At 46.7% G+C, this 16,942-nt stretch overlaps 1 protein-coding gene across 2 annotated transcripts; it reads left to right on the top strand.

Annotated features, from left to right (window-relative positions):
* The first annotated feature begins 175 nt into the window (after positions 1-175).
* On the top strand, positions 176-16,509 carry LOC140427427 (uncharacterized). Of its 2 annotated transcripts, none has more exons than XM_072512958.1 (7): positions 176-251; positions 1,693-1,791; positions 3,429-3,503; positions 4,749-4,916; positions 5,518-5,667; positions 7,050-7,167; positions 14,786-16,509. In XM_072512958.1, the coding sequence occupies exons 2-7, from the start codon at positions 1,700-1,702 to the stop codon at positions 14,912-14,914; spliced, it is 732 nt and encodes a 243-aa protein (XP_072369059.1). In that variant the 5' UTR covers positions 176-251; positions 1,693-1,699; the 3' UTR covers positions 14,915-16,509. The 2 variants fall into 2 exon arrangements, with proteins under 2 accessions (XP_072369059.1, XP_072369058.1); XM_072512957.1 differs by having other exon boundaries at positions 196-299.
* The last annotated feature ends 433 nt before the right edge of the window (positions 16,510-16,942 follow it).

Here is a 16,942-nt window from a genome sequence, read left to right as displayed (position 1 = left end):
CTGGCTATGCTCAACAGTTTAACAAATCATGAGGTCTTTACAATGAAATTTGTTGTGGAGAAACAAAAAGAGTCTCATGACCCCCTTTCTTGTATTAAGGAGCAATCTAATAGGCTGCACTGTGAGACAAGGTCCACGCCTTCATGGTGGTGTGGTATTTAAAGGCTGCAGCTGTCATTTAGCATGAATAGTAAAGGAGAGTGGAGTGAACAAAATAATGCTGACTAGTTTTTATAGTCACAAGCAAACAGGTTATACAGTGTTTGACAGCTAGCTTTCCTGTTTGAGATAAGCATGGTGTAATTGATTTTTATTTTATTATTAAGCCTCTTTGAAATCTATCTTTTATATCATGTTAAATTTGAGGGTTATAAGTGTGGAGCAGAGTAATGAAGCAGTTTCTGAGCAAAATAAATCCTAAGATTTATGGAATATAGAACCGATGAGATAATATAGTATCAGTGGTAACTCTTGCAATGGGGACAAGGGATCACTTCATGAGACTTCAAAAACTTTTCTTTGGGGCTAAGTAACTCCTTGGGAGATTGGATGGTACAAATTGTGTGCATGTTCTTTGAGCTGATTTGCCCTCTTATGTTTGTAAAATCTTCTACATGTTTTATCTTTTGTGTTTTTTTTCTTTCTCTATTTGACTTATGGGTTATGACTTATGAACACTGCTGTTTTCTATTCTGAAGTGATCAATTTTTTAAATTAGTTCTTGTAATCTGTTTAAATCAGTTCTGCCACCTCATGGATGGAGTAGAAATGTAACTGGCATTCTAGCAGCTAGGTATCATGGGGTGTTAAAAGGATTGATGGAAAGAGTGATTGATGGAAAGAGTGGTAACAACTTCAATTACTTTTTTTATTCACTTATGGGATATGGGTGTTGCTGACTAGGCTAGCATTTATTACCTGTCCTAAATGGGCCTTGAGAAGAAGAAGGTGGTGAGCTGCCTTGAACTGCTGCAGTGTGTGTGGTGTAGGTACATCTGGTGCTGTTAGGGAGGGATTTATCCCAATTTGGTTTGTTTCTATGATGTAACAATTTATGAATACATTGTCCATACTGCTAGTGAAAAGGATTGCCTCTTTTGCTAATGATGTCACTCAAGGTGTTTTGCATGTGGACAGCTGTGACAACTTTGTTAATGGGTTCTTGCACCATCCCCTCTTAAAGGTGTCAACTTGCAGATGCAAATAGGATGACTAAACATCTCCTGATGTGATGCCTATGTTATATGAAGCACCTTTGTAAAAAGCAATGAGCTTGAGTGATTGGTTTGGCATTCTGACCCTTGACCTTTGGTCAGAAGTTTAAATCCAGCCCACAATGACTGCAGAAATGTCTCCAGTCCCTGAGGCAATATTTCCAGGTCATGTATTTGAAGCAATCTTGATCATGTTTGTGTAATGTGTGTGTATGATTCAACAGCAGAATGCTTACTACTTCAGCCTCTGGGCAAAATGTTGGTTTTTTGAAATTTAAATATTCAGTTGTGTGTGATGGTACCTTTTTTTGGTACAGGAAGATTTATCTTGTCAAATGTTTACTGTACATCTGGCCCTATATTCTATTAACAATCTCCAATTGGTTCAGAATTTGCCTGAATGCATAATGTAAATATACCCAGTCTAACCACCAATCAATTCTATATGGCTTATTGACATTCACCATTTGTATTTCAGTTTCGCAATGACAAATGCTCACATTCCATGGTTGGACTTTGGCAACATTGGTGCAGCAGCAGTCCCAGATGTTGATTCAACTTGTTGGACAGTGAAGAGGTGAGAGTATTATGTAAAATGTTGTGATAGATTGTGTCATCTATAAATGTGCTTGCAGGCTATGAAACAAAGCTAAGAACTCAGCCAGTTAATTTTAATCTCCTTTTACTCTATTGCTGTTTAGTGCCACAGCTGTAAAAATACTTGTAGATACAAGACATTGTTCATGGGCAATTAGAATTTTAACATTATTTTTCAAGGGCAAAATATAGGCATGTTCCACTTTCAACTTGGCAGTCTACTGTAATCATTAATTGTTTGTTTCAATGACTTCTGCTTATTCTTGGTGAGCTTAAATAAGTGATATTGACATTTGGGACTTCCAGGATCTGCATTTGAGGGGATACTCAGGAGCAAGTTACCTTGGTGTTTTTAGTTTGTCTAGTTCTGCTTTGAGATCACATTCCATTTTATTTATCTGACTGAGATCAGCAGCTTACAAGACAGACTCCTGGTCTTGGTCTTTAGCTGGCTTAATTTCACACTTGTGCATTTATCCACCAAATTAGAAGGGACAGGAGGGGGAAGCTGCTTAATTCCTTTTTACATACTATGATGATCTCACTTCACTTGACTTCTTTCAAGTCCATTTGCTGTCTTTCAGCAGAACTTCATTCAAGACGAACTGTTTTAATGGTTTGCAAAATTGAATAGGGAGCCAAGATACACACTGGGCATGACGACCAAGGATTTCCAATTTTAGTCCTGTTTTCAGAAAGTCCCATCTCAATTTTTGAAGAGATGTGATGTGCTGTAGTTGAATATATTCAACTGAGGGAGTAGTTGGTACCTGCTTGGCATTGCAATCCACAGGGGTAAAACAAATTGTATATACAAAAAAGGCTCTGCATTTGATTGCAAATTTGCAGTTATTAGTCAGTCAAGTGTATGATTTTAGCTGCAATACTGAGGAAATGCTCAATCGAGGGTGCTGTCTTTAAGGTGAGATGTTTAAACCCACTGCTTATTCAGCAATGATCCTTGCAAATATGCTACACTAAACTGTTTATTGACTGTATAAATTGACTGCCATTTGCCTACAAATGAGCCTAATTCAAAAATATTTGTTTGTATCCTGCAAAATAAACATTTGGATTACCTGAGATAAGGAACCATATTTTCCACTGAGAATGATTTACATTGCACTTGGTCATTCTTTTTAAAAATAAATGTTGCTTTATTTGAGCCCTCCCATTTTGTTTTTGAAGGTGGTGCAGTTAATCGGGTCTGTGGTGATTCCAGTAGCTTTACAAAAGGTTATTTTAGCCTGAACCCTTATGTCTTCAGTTCATCAGTGACGATAATCTCTGATGTTGGGATTCTTATCTAAAATTTTAGAAGCTGGCCTTTCTAGAAAATCCTGGCTGGCGTTTCCCACCAGCAGCGCACCCCCTCTCATGGGTTTCCCAGCAGCGTGGGGTGGTTTCAATGGGAAATCCCATTGACAAATGGGCGGGAAGATGGCATGTTGCCGGGAAATGCATAGCTGGGGAACCGGAGAATCCAGCCGCATGTCTTGCAAATGTTAAAACGTTGTTGTGAAATGCTTATTTGGATGTTAAAATTATCCTTAATCCTGTTTTAATCATTGCTGTATGGGGCCAGTATTAATTGATCTGAATTCTCACATTCATTAGGAATGCACCTGCAACAGCCAGCATTGGAGTGGGCACAGAACCCGAACCCAACAAGCGATGGAGCTGGGAGAAAAAGTTAGTTTGCATAATTTCTCAAATAATATTTTTCCATAAGTGACTATGTAGCCATAATAGAAATAGTACAGCAATGTTGAAATGGCATTTTGGTTTTGTATTGGGGTGCTCTTGGGACCTGACATATTAAGAGCTGAATAAAAACATTTGTCTACAATTAAATCCTGGGACTTCTGTTGTCTGTCTTCAGGCTACTCTGCTGCATTAGCAGGCCCTCTTGTGCTGATCTCCATTACCAAGTGGAGTTTCTCCATTTTCTTCTTGCTTATGGGGAAGCATGTGACCAACAGTGGTACTTGTGTTACTAGACAAATAATCCAGCGGCCTGAACTAATCTAATAAAATGTTACCATCCAAAATGGCAACCATTGAACCACTAGATTTGTCATGAAAACCCATCTGGCCACTGGTGTCCCTTTTTTTTTTTTTCTTTTAAAGGAAAGAAATGTGTGATCTGGCTTGTGAGTGACTCGACCTGCAGCGATCTAGGCCAGCAGTTACGATGCTTACACCCTCAACACGGTGGCTCATACAACCTCTTGCAAGAAGGAATAAACATTGACCTTGTCAGCCATACCCACATCCTGAGAATCAATTGTCACTTCCTCAAGCTGACCGCAGTCAGTTTAGCATGTCAATATTGCACATTTCTGCAGTACACCAACCATTTGAATTTGATAAGTCAAGATAAGAACCACCTAATAGAGGGCAAAAGATTTACAGTACAGAAGGAGGCCATTCAGCCCATCGAGTCTGCACCAGCTCTTGTAAAGAGCACTCCACTTAAGCCTCCACCCTATCCCCGTAACCCCACCTAACCCAAGGGCAATTTAACACAGCCAATCCACCTAACCCTGCACATCTTTGGACTGTGGAAGGCACCCGGAGGAAACCCACAGACACTGAACGTGCAGACTCTGCACAGACAGTGACCCAAGCTAGGAATCGAACCTGGAGCTGTGAAGCAGCTGTGCTAACCACTATGCTACCTGCTGCCCACAGATTGCAGTTGTATGACACTCCAGCCTAGCCTACTTGAGGAGAAAAGTAGCATTTATGATGTTCAATTAGTCCACTGGTATCATGCATACTAGGGCAAAAGCTCTTCCTGCTGCAGAATGTACTATTAGTTGATCAGAAGTTGACAGCTAACTAAATGCTGGACTGTACTAAACCTGAAAAACGTTTCTTGATCTGAGCCCAGGTAGAGCATTTTTAAATTTATTTTTTTCCCCCTCCATTCAGAAACTACAGACATTGGAGCTTCACTCCAGTGGCTTGTGACACTCCAACTGAATGCTGGAGACCATCCGAAATTGAAACTGATGAAACCGTGCTGATGAGGCGACAAAAGCAGATAGATTATGGAAAGAACACTCCTGCCTATCCAAGATACCAGCAGGAAGTTCCCAAGTAAGTTTCTTTTTCTTTTTTCTCGCCCCCTCCACCCCCCCCCCCCCAGGAAAGATTGAAGGGTGCTGAGTGTGGGAGGTATTTGGTTGTATGACTATCCTAAACCTACACTGGTAATGGCATAATGAACCCTTAAGTGAGTGGACACTGATTTGCTGCATCGTACTGGTGTCTTGTTCTGTAGCACAGATGAGGACTAATATCCTCCACATTGTGCCATCTTGATCTAGAGAAGATTCCATGCATATAGATCATCTAAAAGCACTTGTGTTCTAAAATATTGTCTGGATCTGTAGGATGGCCTTTCACTTTTCTTTGAATGTGATCCTGGGGAAGAAACACACTTTTTTGCTTTTCACCAGTCATCAGATAACTTACTTACCTAGTTTATTGCCTTCCCTCCACTGCAACTACTAGCATGACACAATTTTTCACTTGGCCCATAATGGCCATCATGGGACAAGATTACCATCAGATATTCAACATCTGCATGTGCTTTCTGGTCTTCAGGCAAGATTGAATTTTAAAAGCCCTTTTGCAGATAGCATTTAATTTTCTAACAAAATAGGTGAGGATGACATGTCAATTTTTCTTGTAAAAGGAGACTCCGAGTGCCAGGAATACACCCTCAAACTCCCAACAAATACAAGAAATACAGCCGACGCTCCTGGGACAAGCAGATCCGGCTATGGAGGAAGGCACTTCATGCCTGGGACCCACCGTTTGAGCAGAGGGATGGTCTGAAGTCTGTGTACGTAAATTGCAATATAAAGTTAAATTTGCAGAGGAACAGAGTCCCTTTCAGATCCTTGCATCTGTTCATTGATTGACCTGTACCTTCACTTAACCCTTGATACCTTTTTGTCTAACCATGTCCATCTCTGGTTGAAATTTTCAATTGTCCTAACAGTTGCTTGGCAGAGGGGGTGGATTGCCATATTTCCATGGCTTTTTAAATGCTTCCTGTAATGATTTGGATCACTTTATTTTGTGAATGCACTCTTATTCTAGACTCTCCTTGCCTTTTAAAAAAAAATCTTTTTATTGGCATTTTCAAAATTTTATACACTGCCGCTTATTTTCATTTATTGTACTGTCAGAGGTTCGTTCTTGGGTTTCTCTATTTAGTCTGTTGCCGTCTGTCTGGCTCGGCCTATAATCCCCAACCCTTTTTCACTGCTGCTCCCCATTTTTTTTTTCCTGGTGGGTTTTGCTACCTCACCTTGCTTCCCTCCTCCTTCCCGCCACTCCCCGGTCCTCCCCCTCTCTTGTCCTGGCTATTTATTTGTGTTGGCCACAAACGGGTCTCGGAAAAGTCTGGTGAATGGCTCCCATGTTTTGTGGAAGCCCTTTTCCGACCCACGGATGATGAATTTGATTTTCTCCATTTGGAGAAATTCTGATAGGTCGGACAGCCAACCTGCAGCTTTAGGTGGTGCTACTGATCGCCAACCAAGCAGGATTCTACAGCGGGTGATCAGGGAGGCAAAAGGTGAGGACGTCTGCCTTCCCCCATGGAGATCTGGCTGGTCTGATACCCCGAAGACGTCCCTTTCGGGCATGGCTCCACCCTCTTTCCCCCACCACATTGGACATTGCCTTGACGAAGGCTGTCCAGTACCCAGCAAATCTGGGACAAGCCCAGAACATGTGGTGTGGTTGGCTGGGTCTCCTTGGCATCGTTCAGATCTACCCTCCACCTCGGAAGAACCTGCTCATTCGGGTTCTGGGCAAGTGGGCTCTTGTGTCCCACTTTTAGTTGCGTTAGGTTGAACCTCGCGCATGTGGAGGTAGAGTTGACCCTGTGCAGTGCTTAACTCCAGAATTCCCAAGTCTCCTTGCCTTCTTAATGGCTACTCCAGCCTTGTAAATGGGTTGTGACTTGGATGAGCTGCTGGAGAGTCATTCCTCGTATGTGATTGTAGATCAGCTGAGACGTGATGCCAATAAAACACAGCCCAACATAAATTCATATTATAATTAAATAGCCCAACATAAATTAATATTATAATTAAATAGTCAATTGGCAACTTCGTATCTCTTTGGAGAAAGTGTTAACCTGATAGTGATTTTTGTCACTTGTGTAGTTTGTTTTTCTTGTGTTTCTGGTACAATTAACATTTCATGTTTCAGTCCTGGGATAGGTATATGGACTCCCTTGCATGGAATGGACAAAGCAAAGACCCCTCTGGAGCAATGGTTTGGTCCACTGTGCTACACCAGCATGACCACGAGCAGCTCCTTGTCTTTGGTAAGCTGACATTCCTTTGCCATTGAAAATGGAGCCAACGCTATTGATGAGACGAAAGTTCATTTATTTGGCACCTCTTTTAGCATTGAGACTCAAATGGATGCTGATCTCCCAACAAAGGGGATATTGGGAAGGATGTCCAAAAGGTGGGATTCCGTTCGCAGGTGGAACTAGGTTCCATTGCATTTCCAGCACACAGGACTGTAGTGGTTGAAGTCATGACTGCTGCTGGTGAATCAAAAAGGAGAATGCTCCATCCTATTATTACTCTTCCTCCTAAATTCTATAGGGGAGGTAGTGGCATAATGGTACTGTCACTGAACTAGTAAACCAGAGAGTGAGGTTCTGGGGACTCAGGTTCAAAATCTGCCACTGCAGATGGTGAAACTGAATTTCATTTATAACATTTTTTAAAAAAATCTGGAACGAGTAATGAAACCATTGCCATTAAAAGTCCATCTCGTTCACTAATGACCTTTTTGGGGAAGGAAATCTGCCATCGTTACCTGATCTGGCCTACATGTCCACAGCAATATGGTTCTCTCTGAACTGCCCCTTATGGCACCATGGTAGCACAGTAGTTAGCACTGTGGCTTCACAGCACCAAGGTCCCAGGTTCAATTCCCTGCTTGGTCACTGTCTGTGCGGAGTCTGCACGTTCTCCCCGTGTCTGTGGGTTTCCTCCCACAGTCCAAAGACATGCAGGTTAGGTGGATTGGCCATGCTAAATTGCCTGTAGTGCCCAAAAAGGTGAGGAGGGGTTATTGGGTTATGGGGATAGGGTGGAAGTGAGGGCTAAAGTGGGTTGGTGCAGACACTTGTGTGCCGAATGGCCTCCTTCTGCACTGATGTTCTACGTTAAGGACAATCGGGGATGGGCAATAAATGCTGGCACAGCCTGCAATGCCCACATCCCATGAATGAATAAGTTTACAAAATCTCTCTTTCCCCCCGCCCCCCCCCTCCTTCTCTTTATCCTCTCGGATAAATCAAGCTTGGACAATCTTAAGCCAGAATGAGTTCACCCTTAATTGTCTGCTTAATGTTGTCCATTTCTTAATCAAAGCCAAATGCATTCAATCTTATTTTGTTCCAGAGGGTGGAGCAGTGACTGGCACTGCTGCCTCTGCACCGGTCCCGGCCCTGGATCACTGTCTGACATTTGCACATTCTCCCCATGTCTGTGTGGCTCTTGCCCAATGATTTGCAGGGCAGGTGGATTGTCCACACTGGCCCCTTTAATTGGAATTTGTTTTTTAAATGCCCTCTGGGATGGGCAGTGCTGGCCCATGCACAATTTTTGAAAAACCGTTTTTGTACACTTTTATGTAATTTAAAATCTTGCCAGCTGTCAGTACCAGGAAAAGAAATTAAACAATACAGCAGTGTTAAAAGTCTGATTTTATTAATTTTTTTTTAACCAGCAGATTTGGAATTTTCAAAATTGCTTTGTATTAGCAGAATATGGCAGGGCATTTGCACCCCAACACTAAACACCTGTGGGCAAGAACAGACCTTTTCTATTTATCTAGAATATCTACATGAATGGTCATACCTAACATCTGATTTATTTTTTTGTGTGCAAAGACTAGTTATTTACTGACGAGAATTGCACTTGACCTTGAAATGAAAACCACTCTGATGTATTCGGCAGGTCGGTGTGTGGACTGCACTTGATGCAGCGATGCGAGAAACGGACCTCTAACACTGTAGAAGATCCAACACGGTTTTATTGAACGATAGAACTAACATACATATTTAACTGTGGGTCGACGACACTTGCGGTTGCGGCTATGCGGAGCTAATTTGCACGTTCGGCAGCTCCTGCTTGGAATGGACTTTTGGGCTCTTTTCAAGGCCCCCAACGGCATTTTTTTTTTTTTTTTTTACATTTCCCGGTGTGGGAAGAAGACTGCAACATTCCCCCAACAGTGGCTTGGACCAGGAGCAGGGTGACCAGGAGTGGTGGTGAAGCCAAAGAAAGTGCGAGGGAAGAAGAGCAAGATGGTAGCGGACGGGGACCAGGCAGCGTGGGCGCAGGAGGTTATCCAACGCTGCTTCAGGTAGCTCCAAGCGGGCCTGCTGGAGCCGATGAAGGCTTCTATTGATAAGCTGTAAGCTGTTGGAGGCCCAGGGGGTGGCGATCCGTGAGGTCCAACAAAAGATCTCCGAGGACGAGACCTTGGGCCTTGCAGTAAATGTGGAGGCGCACTAGGCGCTCCACAAGAAATGGCAGGAACAGTTCGAGGAGATGGACAATCGGTCGAGGCGGAAGAATCTGCGGATCTTGGGCCTCCTGGAGGGGTCGGACGTGGGTGCCTATGTGGTCACCATGTTAAACTCGCTGATGGGTGTGGGGTCGCCCCAGGGGCCCCTGGAGCTGCTAGGAGCCCATGCTGGCGAGGAGGCCCAAGGCTAACTAGCCGCCGCAGGCGGTGTTGGTGCAGTTTCATTGGTTCGCTGATCGGGAGTGCGTATTCAGGTGGGCCAAGAAACAGGAGCAGCAGGTGTGAGAATCCGGAGGTTCGAGTATATCAGGACTGGAGTGCTGAGGTGGCGAAGAAGAGGGCTGGGTACAACCGGGCGAGGGCGGTGCTGCACAGGAAGGGGGTGAAGTTTGGCATGCTGCAGCCGGCAAGTCTGTGGGTCACCAACCAGGACCGGCACCATTATTTTGAGTCCCTGGAGGAGGCATGGGCCTTTGTTCAGGCCGAGAAGCTGGACACAAACTGAGGGTCGGGATGGGGGGTTGGGTGTGGGGATGGTCGGGGATTGTTGTTGTGTTACTTTTTGAGGGGGGGTTATTTGTTGTTTACTCTTGGTTTGGTTAGGGTGGGGTGGGCACTGTTTTGGTTGGGTCTGTCGGGTGGGCTCTTTGAGGGGGGGGCAAGTAAACTGAGTAGGGGGTGGATGGCCGAGATGAGTTCCCGCTGGGGAGGGGGAGGCCAGAGTTGGGGGTGAGGGGACTGCTCCTGTAAAAGGAGCTGTGCCACAGGAAGCAGGGCCAGGCAGGTGGAAAGCGCGGGCTTTTTCCCGCGCTGGAGGGGGTGGGGCCGGGGCGGGGAAGCACTAGTTTTTTTCCTGTGCTTGGGATGGAAGGGGGAGGTGGAGAGCCTGCTGGTGGGTAATGGAGGGGGAGGGGAAGTCCCACAATGGGAGGATTCGGAGAGGCAGGAGCGGCCGGGGTCAGCAGGAGTCTGCTGACTTGCGGGAGTGCAATGGGGGGAGCAATGCAGCTAAGAGGGGCCCTGGGGGGGGGGGGGGAGAAAGAGAACCAGGTTGCTGCTGGTATGGTCAAAGGGGGAGCTGGAGGGAGTAGAGTGTGTTGGGACGGGGGTCTGCCGCCGTGGGGTGCGGGCGCGTGGCTGGCTGAGGAGGGGTTATGGCTACTCCTTAGGGGGGTGGGTAGCCCCCTGATCCGGCTGATAACCTGGAACGTAAGGGGGCTGAACGGGCCGGTTAAGCGGACCTGGGTATTCGCGCACCTGAAGGGGCTGAAGGCGGATGTGGTCATGCTCCAGGATACACGCCTGAAGATAGCAGACCAGCTAAGATTGAGGAAGGGGTGGGTAGGCCAGGTGTTTCATTTGGGGCTGGATGCCAAAAATCGGGGAGTGGCGATCTTGGTGGGAAAGAGGGTGTCGTTCGAGGCGTCTAGCATTGTGACAGACAGTGGCAGCAGGTACGTAATGACAAGTGGTAAGCTGCAAGGGGAGAGTGGTGCTGGTCAATGTGTACGCCCCAAACTGGGACGATGTGGGTTTTATGCGGCGCATGTTGGGTCGGATCCCGGACTTGGAAATGGGGGTGGGGGGGGGGGGGAAAACTTTAACACGGCGTTGGATCTGGCACTGGATCGCTCCAGGTCTAGGCCGGGTAGGAGGCCAGCGCTGGCTAAGTGCTGAGGGGGTTTATGGACCAGATGAGAGGGGTGGACCCTTGGAGATTTGCAAGGCCGGGGGCTAGGAATTGGGAATTTTCATTCTTCTCGCACGTTCATAAAGCCTAATCCCGTATCAACATTTTTGTTATGAGCAGGGCGCTGATAGCGAGAGTAGAGGATACCGAGTACTCGGCAATAGCCGTTTCTGATCGCGCCCCGCATTGGGTAGACTTAGAGCTGGGGGAGGAGAGGGACCAGCGCCTGTTGTGGCGCTTGGAGGTGGAGCTGTTGGCGGACGAGGAGGTGAGCAAGCAGGTCCGAAGAAGCATGGAGAGCTACCTGGAGGCCAACGATAACGGGGAGGTCAGAGTGGGGATGGTCTGGGAGGCGCTGAAGGCGATGGTCAGGCGAAAGCTGATCTCCATTAGGGGCCGCAAGGCGAGGGGAGAGGCTGGTGGGGGAGATGGTGACGGTAGACCGGAGGTGCCCGAGGAAGGATTGTTGAGGAAGAGGCGTAGCCTCCAGGCCGAACTCGACCTGTTGACCACTAGGAAGGCGGAGGTGCAGTGGAGGAAGGCCCAGGGGGTGATTTTGAGTATGGGGGAAAAGGCAAGCCGGATGCTGGTGCATCAGCTTCGGAAGTAGGATGCAGCTAGGGAGATTGGGGGAATTTATAGGGGAGGGAGTAGGGTTGGCATCAATGGGGTCTTCAGGGATTTTATGAGGAACTGTATCTGTCTGAGCCCCCACTGGAGGAGGGAGGGATGGGCCGCTTTCTGGACCAACTGAGGTTCCTGAAGGTGGAGGAGGGTCTAGTGGCAGGATTAGGGGCCCCGATTGGGTTGGAGGAGCTGGCCAAAGGGATAGGGAGCAAGCCGGTGGGGCACTGGGGCCAGACGGTTTCCCGGTCGAATTTTACAAAAATGTGGACCTCCAGTGCCTGTTGCTGGTTAGGACCTTTAATGAGGCAAGGGGGGGGTGGGCGGCTTTGCCCCTGACTATGTCCTGGGCACTGATCTCCTTGATCCTGAAGCGGTACAAGGATCCCCTGCAGTGTGGGTCTTACAGGCTGATTTCATTGTTAAATGTAGTTGCCAAGGTGCTGGCGAAGGCCTTGGCCATGAGGATTGAGGATTGTGTGCCGCAGGTCATCCATGAAGACCAGACTGGGTTCGTGAAGGGGAGGCAGTTGAACGCGAATGTGCAGAGGCTCCTGAACGTTGTTATGATGCCGGTGAGTGGGGGGGAGGTGGAGATAGTGGCGGCTATGGATGCAGAGAAGGCCTTCGATAGGGTAGAGTGGGGATACTTGTGGGAGGTGCTGAAGAGGTTCGGGGAGGGGTTCGTCAGGTGGATTAGGCTGTTGTACGAGGTCCCGATGGCGAGTGTGGCCATGAACAAGAGGAGTTCTGAGTACTTTTGGTTGCATCGAGGCAGGGGTGTCCCTTGTCTCTCTCTCTCTTTTTCCCCCCCCCCCCCCCCTCCCGCTCTTCATGCTGGCGATTGAACCCTGGCTATGGCACTGAGGGAGTCTAGGAACTGGAGGGGGCTGGTGCGGGGTGGGGAGAAGCATAGGGTGTCGCTGTATGCGGACGACTTGCTGCTAATATGTGGCGGACCCAGTGGGGAGAATGCCGGAGGTAATGAGGATCCTCCGGGTACAAGCTCAACATGGGGAAGAGCGAGTTGTTCATGGTTCACCCAGGGGACCGGGAGAGTGGGATTGGTGAGCTCCCACTAAAAAGGGCGGAGAGGAGCTTCAGGTATTTGGGGGTCCAGGTGGCCAGGAGTGGGGGGGTCCTGCATAGATTTAATTTCACAAGGCTGGTGGAGCAAATGGAGGAGGAGTTCAAGAGGTGGGACGTGTTGCCGCTGTCCCTGGCGGGTAGGGTGCAGTCAGTCAAGATGACTGTGCTCCCAAGGTTTTTGTTCCTGTTCCAGTGCCTCCCCATTCTTATCCCGAAGGCCTTCTTTAGGCGGGTCAACAGGAGTATAACTGGGTTTGTGTGGACGCGAGGGACTCCGAGGGTGAGAAGGGTGTTCCTGGAGTGGGGGGGTGGGGCTGGCAGCACCCAACCTCTGGATACTACTGGGCTGCCGATGGGGGGTGGGTGATGGAAGGGGCAGCATGGAAGATGATGGAGATGGCGTCTTGTGAGGGTACGAGTCTGGAGGCGCTGGCATCGGGGCCGCTGCTGCTCCCTCCAATGAGGTATACCAGGAGCCCGGTGGCGGCGGCTGCCCTCAAAATTTGGGGCAATGGAGGTGGCACGGGGGGGGGAGGTGGGGGGAGCCTCGGTGTGGACCCCAATACGGGGGAACCACCGGTTTGTCCCAGGGAGAATAGATGGAGGGTTTTTCGGGGTGGCACAGGGCAGGGATAGGAATGTTGGTGGACCTGTTTGCGTATGGGAAGTTTGCGAGCCTGGGTGAGCTGAAGTACGGGCTCCCCCCGGGAAACGCCTTTAGGTATAGTTAAGGGCGCTTGCCAAGCGGCAAGTGGTGGAATTCCTGCTGCTGCCGCCACGCACGGTACAGGACAGGGTGCTCTCGGGGGGGCGGGGAATGATCTCGGCAACATACCAGGTGATGCAGGAGGAGGCCTCAATGGAGGTGCTGAAAGGTAAGTGGGAGGAGGAGTTGGGGAGGAGATTGAGGAGGAGACGTGGGCAGATTTCCTAGGGCGGGTGAACTCTTCCTCCGTGTGCAAGGCTCAGCCTCATACAGTTTAAGGTGCTGCACAGGGCACACATGACCAGGACTAGGATGAGCTGGTTTTTTGGGGGTGAGGACAGGTGTGTTAGGTGCTCAGAGCCCAGCAAATCACACCCATATGTTCTAGGCATGCCCAGCGCTGGAGGAATTTTGGAAGGGCGTAGTGAGGACTGTCGAGGGTGATGGGATCCAGGGTCAAACCGGGCTGGGGGCTCAATATTTGGGGTTGCAGAGGAGCCGGGAGTGCAGGAGGCGAAAGAGGTCGGTATTCTGGCCTTTACGTCCCTGGTAGCCCGACGAAGGATTCTTTTTCAGTGGCAGGATGCGGGGCCCCCAAGCGTGGAATCCTGGATCAACGATATGGCGGGGTTTATTAAATTGGAGAGGGTGAAATTTGCCTTAAGGGGATCGGTGCAAGGGTTCTTCAGGTGGTGCCAACTGTTCTTTGACTTCCTGGCAGAACGGTAGACAATAGGCGGCAGCGGCAGCAGCAGTCCGGGGTGGGGGGGTGGGGTCTATTTTATTTTTGTTTGTCTATACTGGATATGAGGGGGTGTATATATTTGTTATGTGTTTCGGCAGGTGTTAAAATATTATGTACAGGGGGAGGGGGCACTGGGTTGTTTTGTATTTAATTCTATTGGGTTCCTTTTACATTCTGTTTGTTGTAGATATTTTGTGAAAACTTTAATTTAAAAATGTTTTTTAAATAAAAACTGTGGGTCGACACTATACTGAACTGACTGGAGACCTGGTACTAGCCTGACCAGACTCTCTAGCTACCGCATGGTGTTTGCACTGTGCTAGCTCGTGGACTCTGACTGTCTCAGTGGCTGGGTTCCGAGAGAGCGGGAAACCTAGTGCCCTCTGGCTTTATAGTGGTGGTGTTCTGTCTGGTGATTGGCTGCACTGTGCTGTGTGCTTACTAGTCATCCTGTGTCAATCACTGCCTGTCTGCACTTCATATACATGTGTGGCTATTATGACCCATTCCACATACATTACATGTTTCTTTTTCAGATGCCTGATGATCCAAGTCCCTTCTCATTGCGTCCTTTTGATTTCTCCCCAAATGGAGATGAGGACCCCTTTGAATTACTCAGGTATTTAAGGAAAGATCATGGTAATGTACACTCAAAGCATCTTTGACAGGAGGAACGGACTTCAGTCTGGAGTACCGAGGAAGGATTTTCTATAACCAAAGCAAAAGGATTGGGCTGTGAATTTTGTATCTGATTTATTTAATGAATTTTTTAAAAATTCAGCAGTTTTTTCTTCTATGCTACCTTTTTTCTTAATATACAATCTGTAGACATGATGGCAGATGGAGGAAAGAGGAGGGTCTTGTAATTTTGCCCACACGATGCTTAATCGTTCCACATCCAGATGTGGTAACTCTTAATATGTTGCACCTTCGTTCAGTGGAAATCTGTTAACCACTGCCTGTCACCCTGCCAAACTTTGGCGCCCATCTTTTTGGATATGAGCATGGCTACAACAAAGATTGCTGAATTTTTTTTCCCCATCAGTTACTTCTGCAGAATTTGCATCCAGATGTCTTTGATACCAAAGCTTTACTGTCTCTGGTCCTTGTGTGTAAAATAGAATTGAAACATCCCAAAGAGCTTTTTTTTAAAAAAGTGAAGGAACGGAGACTAAAGCCAAGATCCTGGCTACCTCCTGCTGAAAACGTAGGTACTCCATGGTGTGTAGAAGAAAGAGAAACTGCCCCTAACAGTTTGTAGTTATAATTGTTACTTTATAATTGTTACTTAAGTATTTTGTGCATAATACTTTGTTTTTGTTTTTAATTCCTATAGAAGGGGTCATGGGCAGGAAGGCTTTTTTCCTGCCCCCATTCACTTTAAACTGGGTTTCAAATGTCTAACCACCCCACAGCCATCGAAGGGTTCATTTTCTTAGCGATGGCATGCTGTACATTAACTTGAAAGGAAGACACTGCACATTAACATGATTGGGAGGATGGTGGGGTGCTGGTGTTGGGCAGGTGGGTGCAGGAGTTGAATATGCTTTTTCCAGAGAAGACTCTTTTTATTGCTTTCACATCTTTTGCCTTATCCTAGTGTTGAAACATGTCTTTCCCTCTACACTCCCTTCCCCAACAACACTCCTGCATTCTCAGCATGATCACCACCTCATATCGTACATCTTCTGCAACTTTTTAATAGTCCTTTCCAATTGACTGGGATTGCACCTCCTTGCCACATGTTTACCTTTTCACACAGATCTGTATGACAGTTGGTCCTCTAACACTCTTATCCACCCAGTCACTCACATTTCACTTTGATTCTTTGCTCACTGGTATGAAATTTAGAGAAACGTTAGCACTATCCAAGCTATCTCATTCCTTCCTGTGGTAGTCTCCCTATGAGGCCATATTTCCTGCATCAATTTACCAGATTTTCTTTTCTCTCCTGCAATTATTTAACTTTTCGAGCAAGTACAAATGATCACAATCCTGCAGGATTAACCTTCCAGTTAAATGATCTGAGCCAAAATAATCATATCAGTGTTTGGAGATGAAATGGATTTTGCACATGTTATCTCATGGTATTTGCAGGTGTAAGGTTGTTTAGGTCTCTGTCCTGTAGTCCTCCTTGTATAAAAGGAATTGGAATGAGCATGCTACTCCTTTTGATCTGTAAATGTTCTGTTTTAAATTGTGATCTCAATGCTGTAAGGGTGAGCTTCTGTAACATTGATAAACCAGTAAAAATATTCTGAAAGTGTAAAGTCTCTTTGATCTACTTTTTTTAACAGCTTTGCTCATCCCTGTATATGAATGGAGGGAATTACACTTGCTAGTGGCTGTTCCAGTGATTCCACATGCTGTGTCAAGCAGTCTCTAGTTAGAACTTGTACATTTGCAATAACTTGGCAAAAATTGACGGGGATGAAGTCCTATTTCCTTTTCTATACTGTCCATAATGTCTTTTTTTCTTTTGTGTTTCTTCACCCTTGTGCATATGGTTAATTTGAGTTACCAGCAGCCAGCTTTTTTAAATAAGGGCTTATTTGTGAAATTGGAGGATCGCACATAATTTTTCCTTTTTTTTTTAAAAGGAACTAGGTGAAGTGTTCTTCCATGCAGCCTGCTGTTTTTCACATTCCACAATATAACTGAATTCAATATTGAAATAGTATGTAGGATTCCTC

This window comes from Scyliorhinus torazame, chromosome 7 (assembly GCF_047496885.1).
Source record: "Scyliorhinus torazame isolate Kashiwa2021f chromosome 7, sScyTor2.1, whole genome shotgun sequence".
NCBI classification, from domain to species: Eukaryota; Metazoa; Chordata; class Chondrichthyes; order Carcharhiniformes; family Scyliorhinidae; genus Scyliorhinus; species Scyliorhinus torazame.
Note: the sequence above shows the minus strand (reverse complement) of the source record. Positions and strands in the feature narration are given on the sequence as shown.

What these genes read in the sequence shown, in the direction of transcription:
- LOC140427427 (XM_072512957.1), top strand. An exon ending in CGATGGAGCTGGGAGAAAAA is followed by an intron (nt 3,504 to 4,748) that starts GTTAGTTTGCAT and finishes CCCTCCATTCAG; the next exon opens with AAACTACAGACATTGGAGCT. An exon ending in AGGGATGGTCTGAAGTCTGT is followed by an intron (nt 5,668 to 7,049) that starts GTACGTAAATTG and finishes TTCATGTTTCAG; the next exon opens with TCCTGGGATAGGTATATGGA.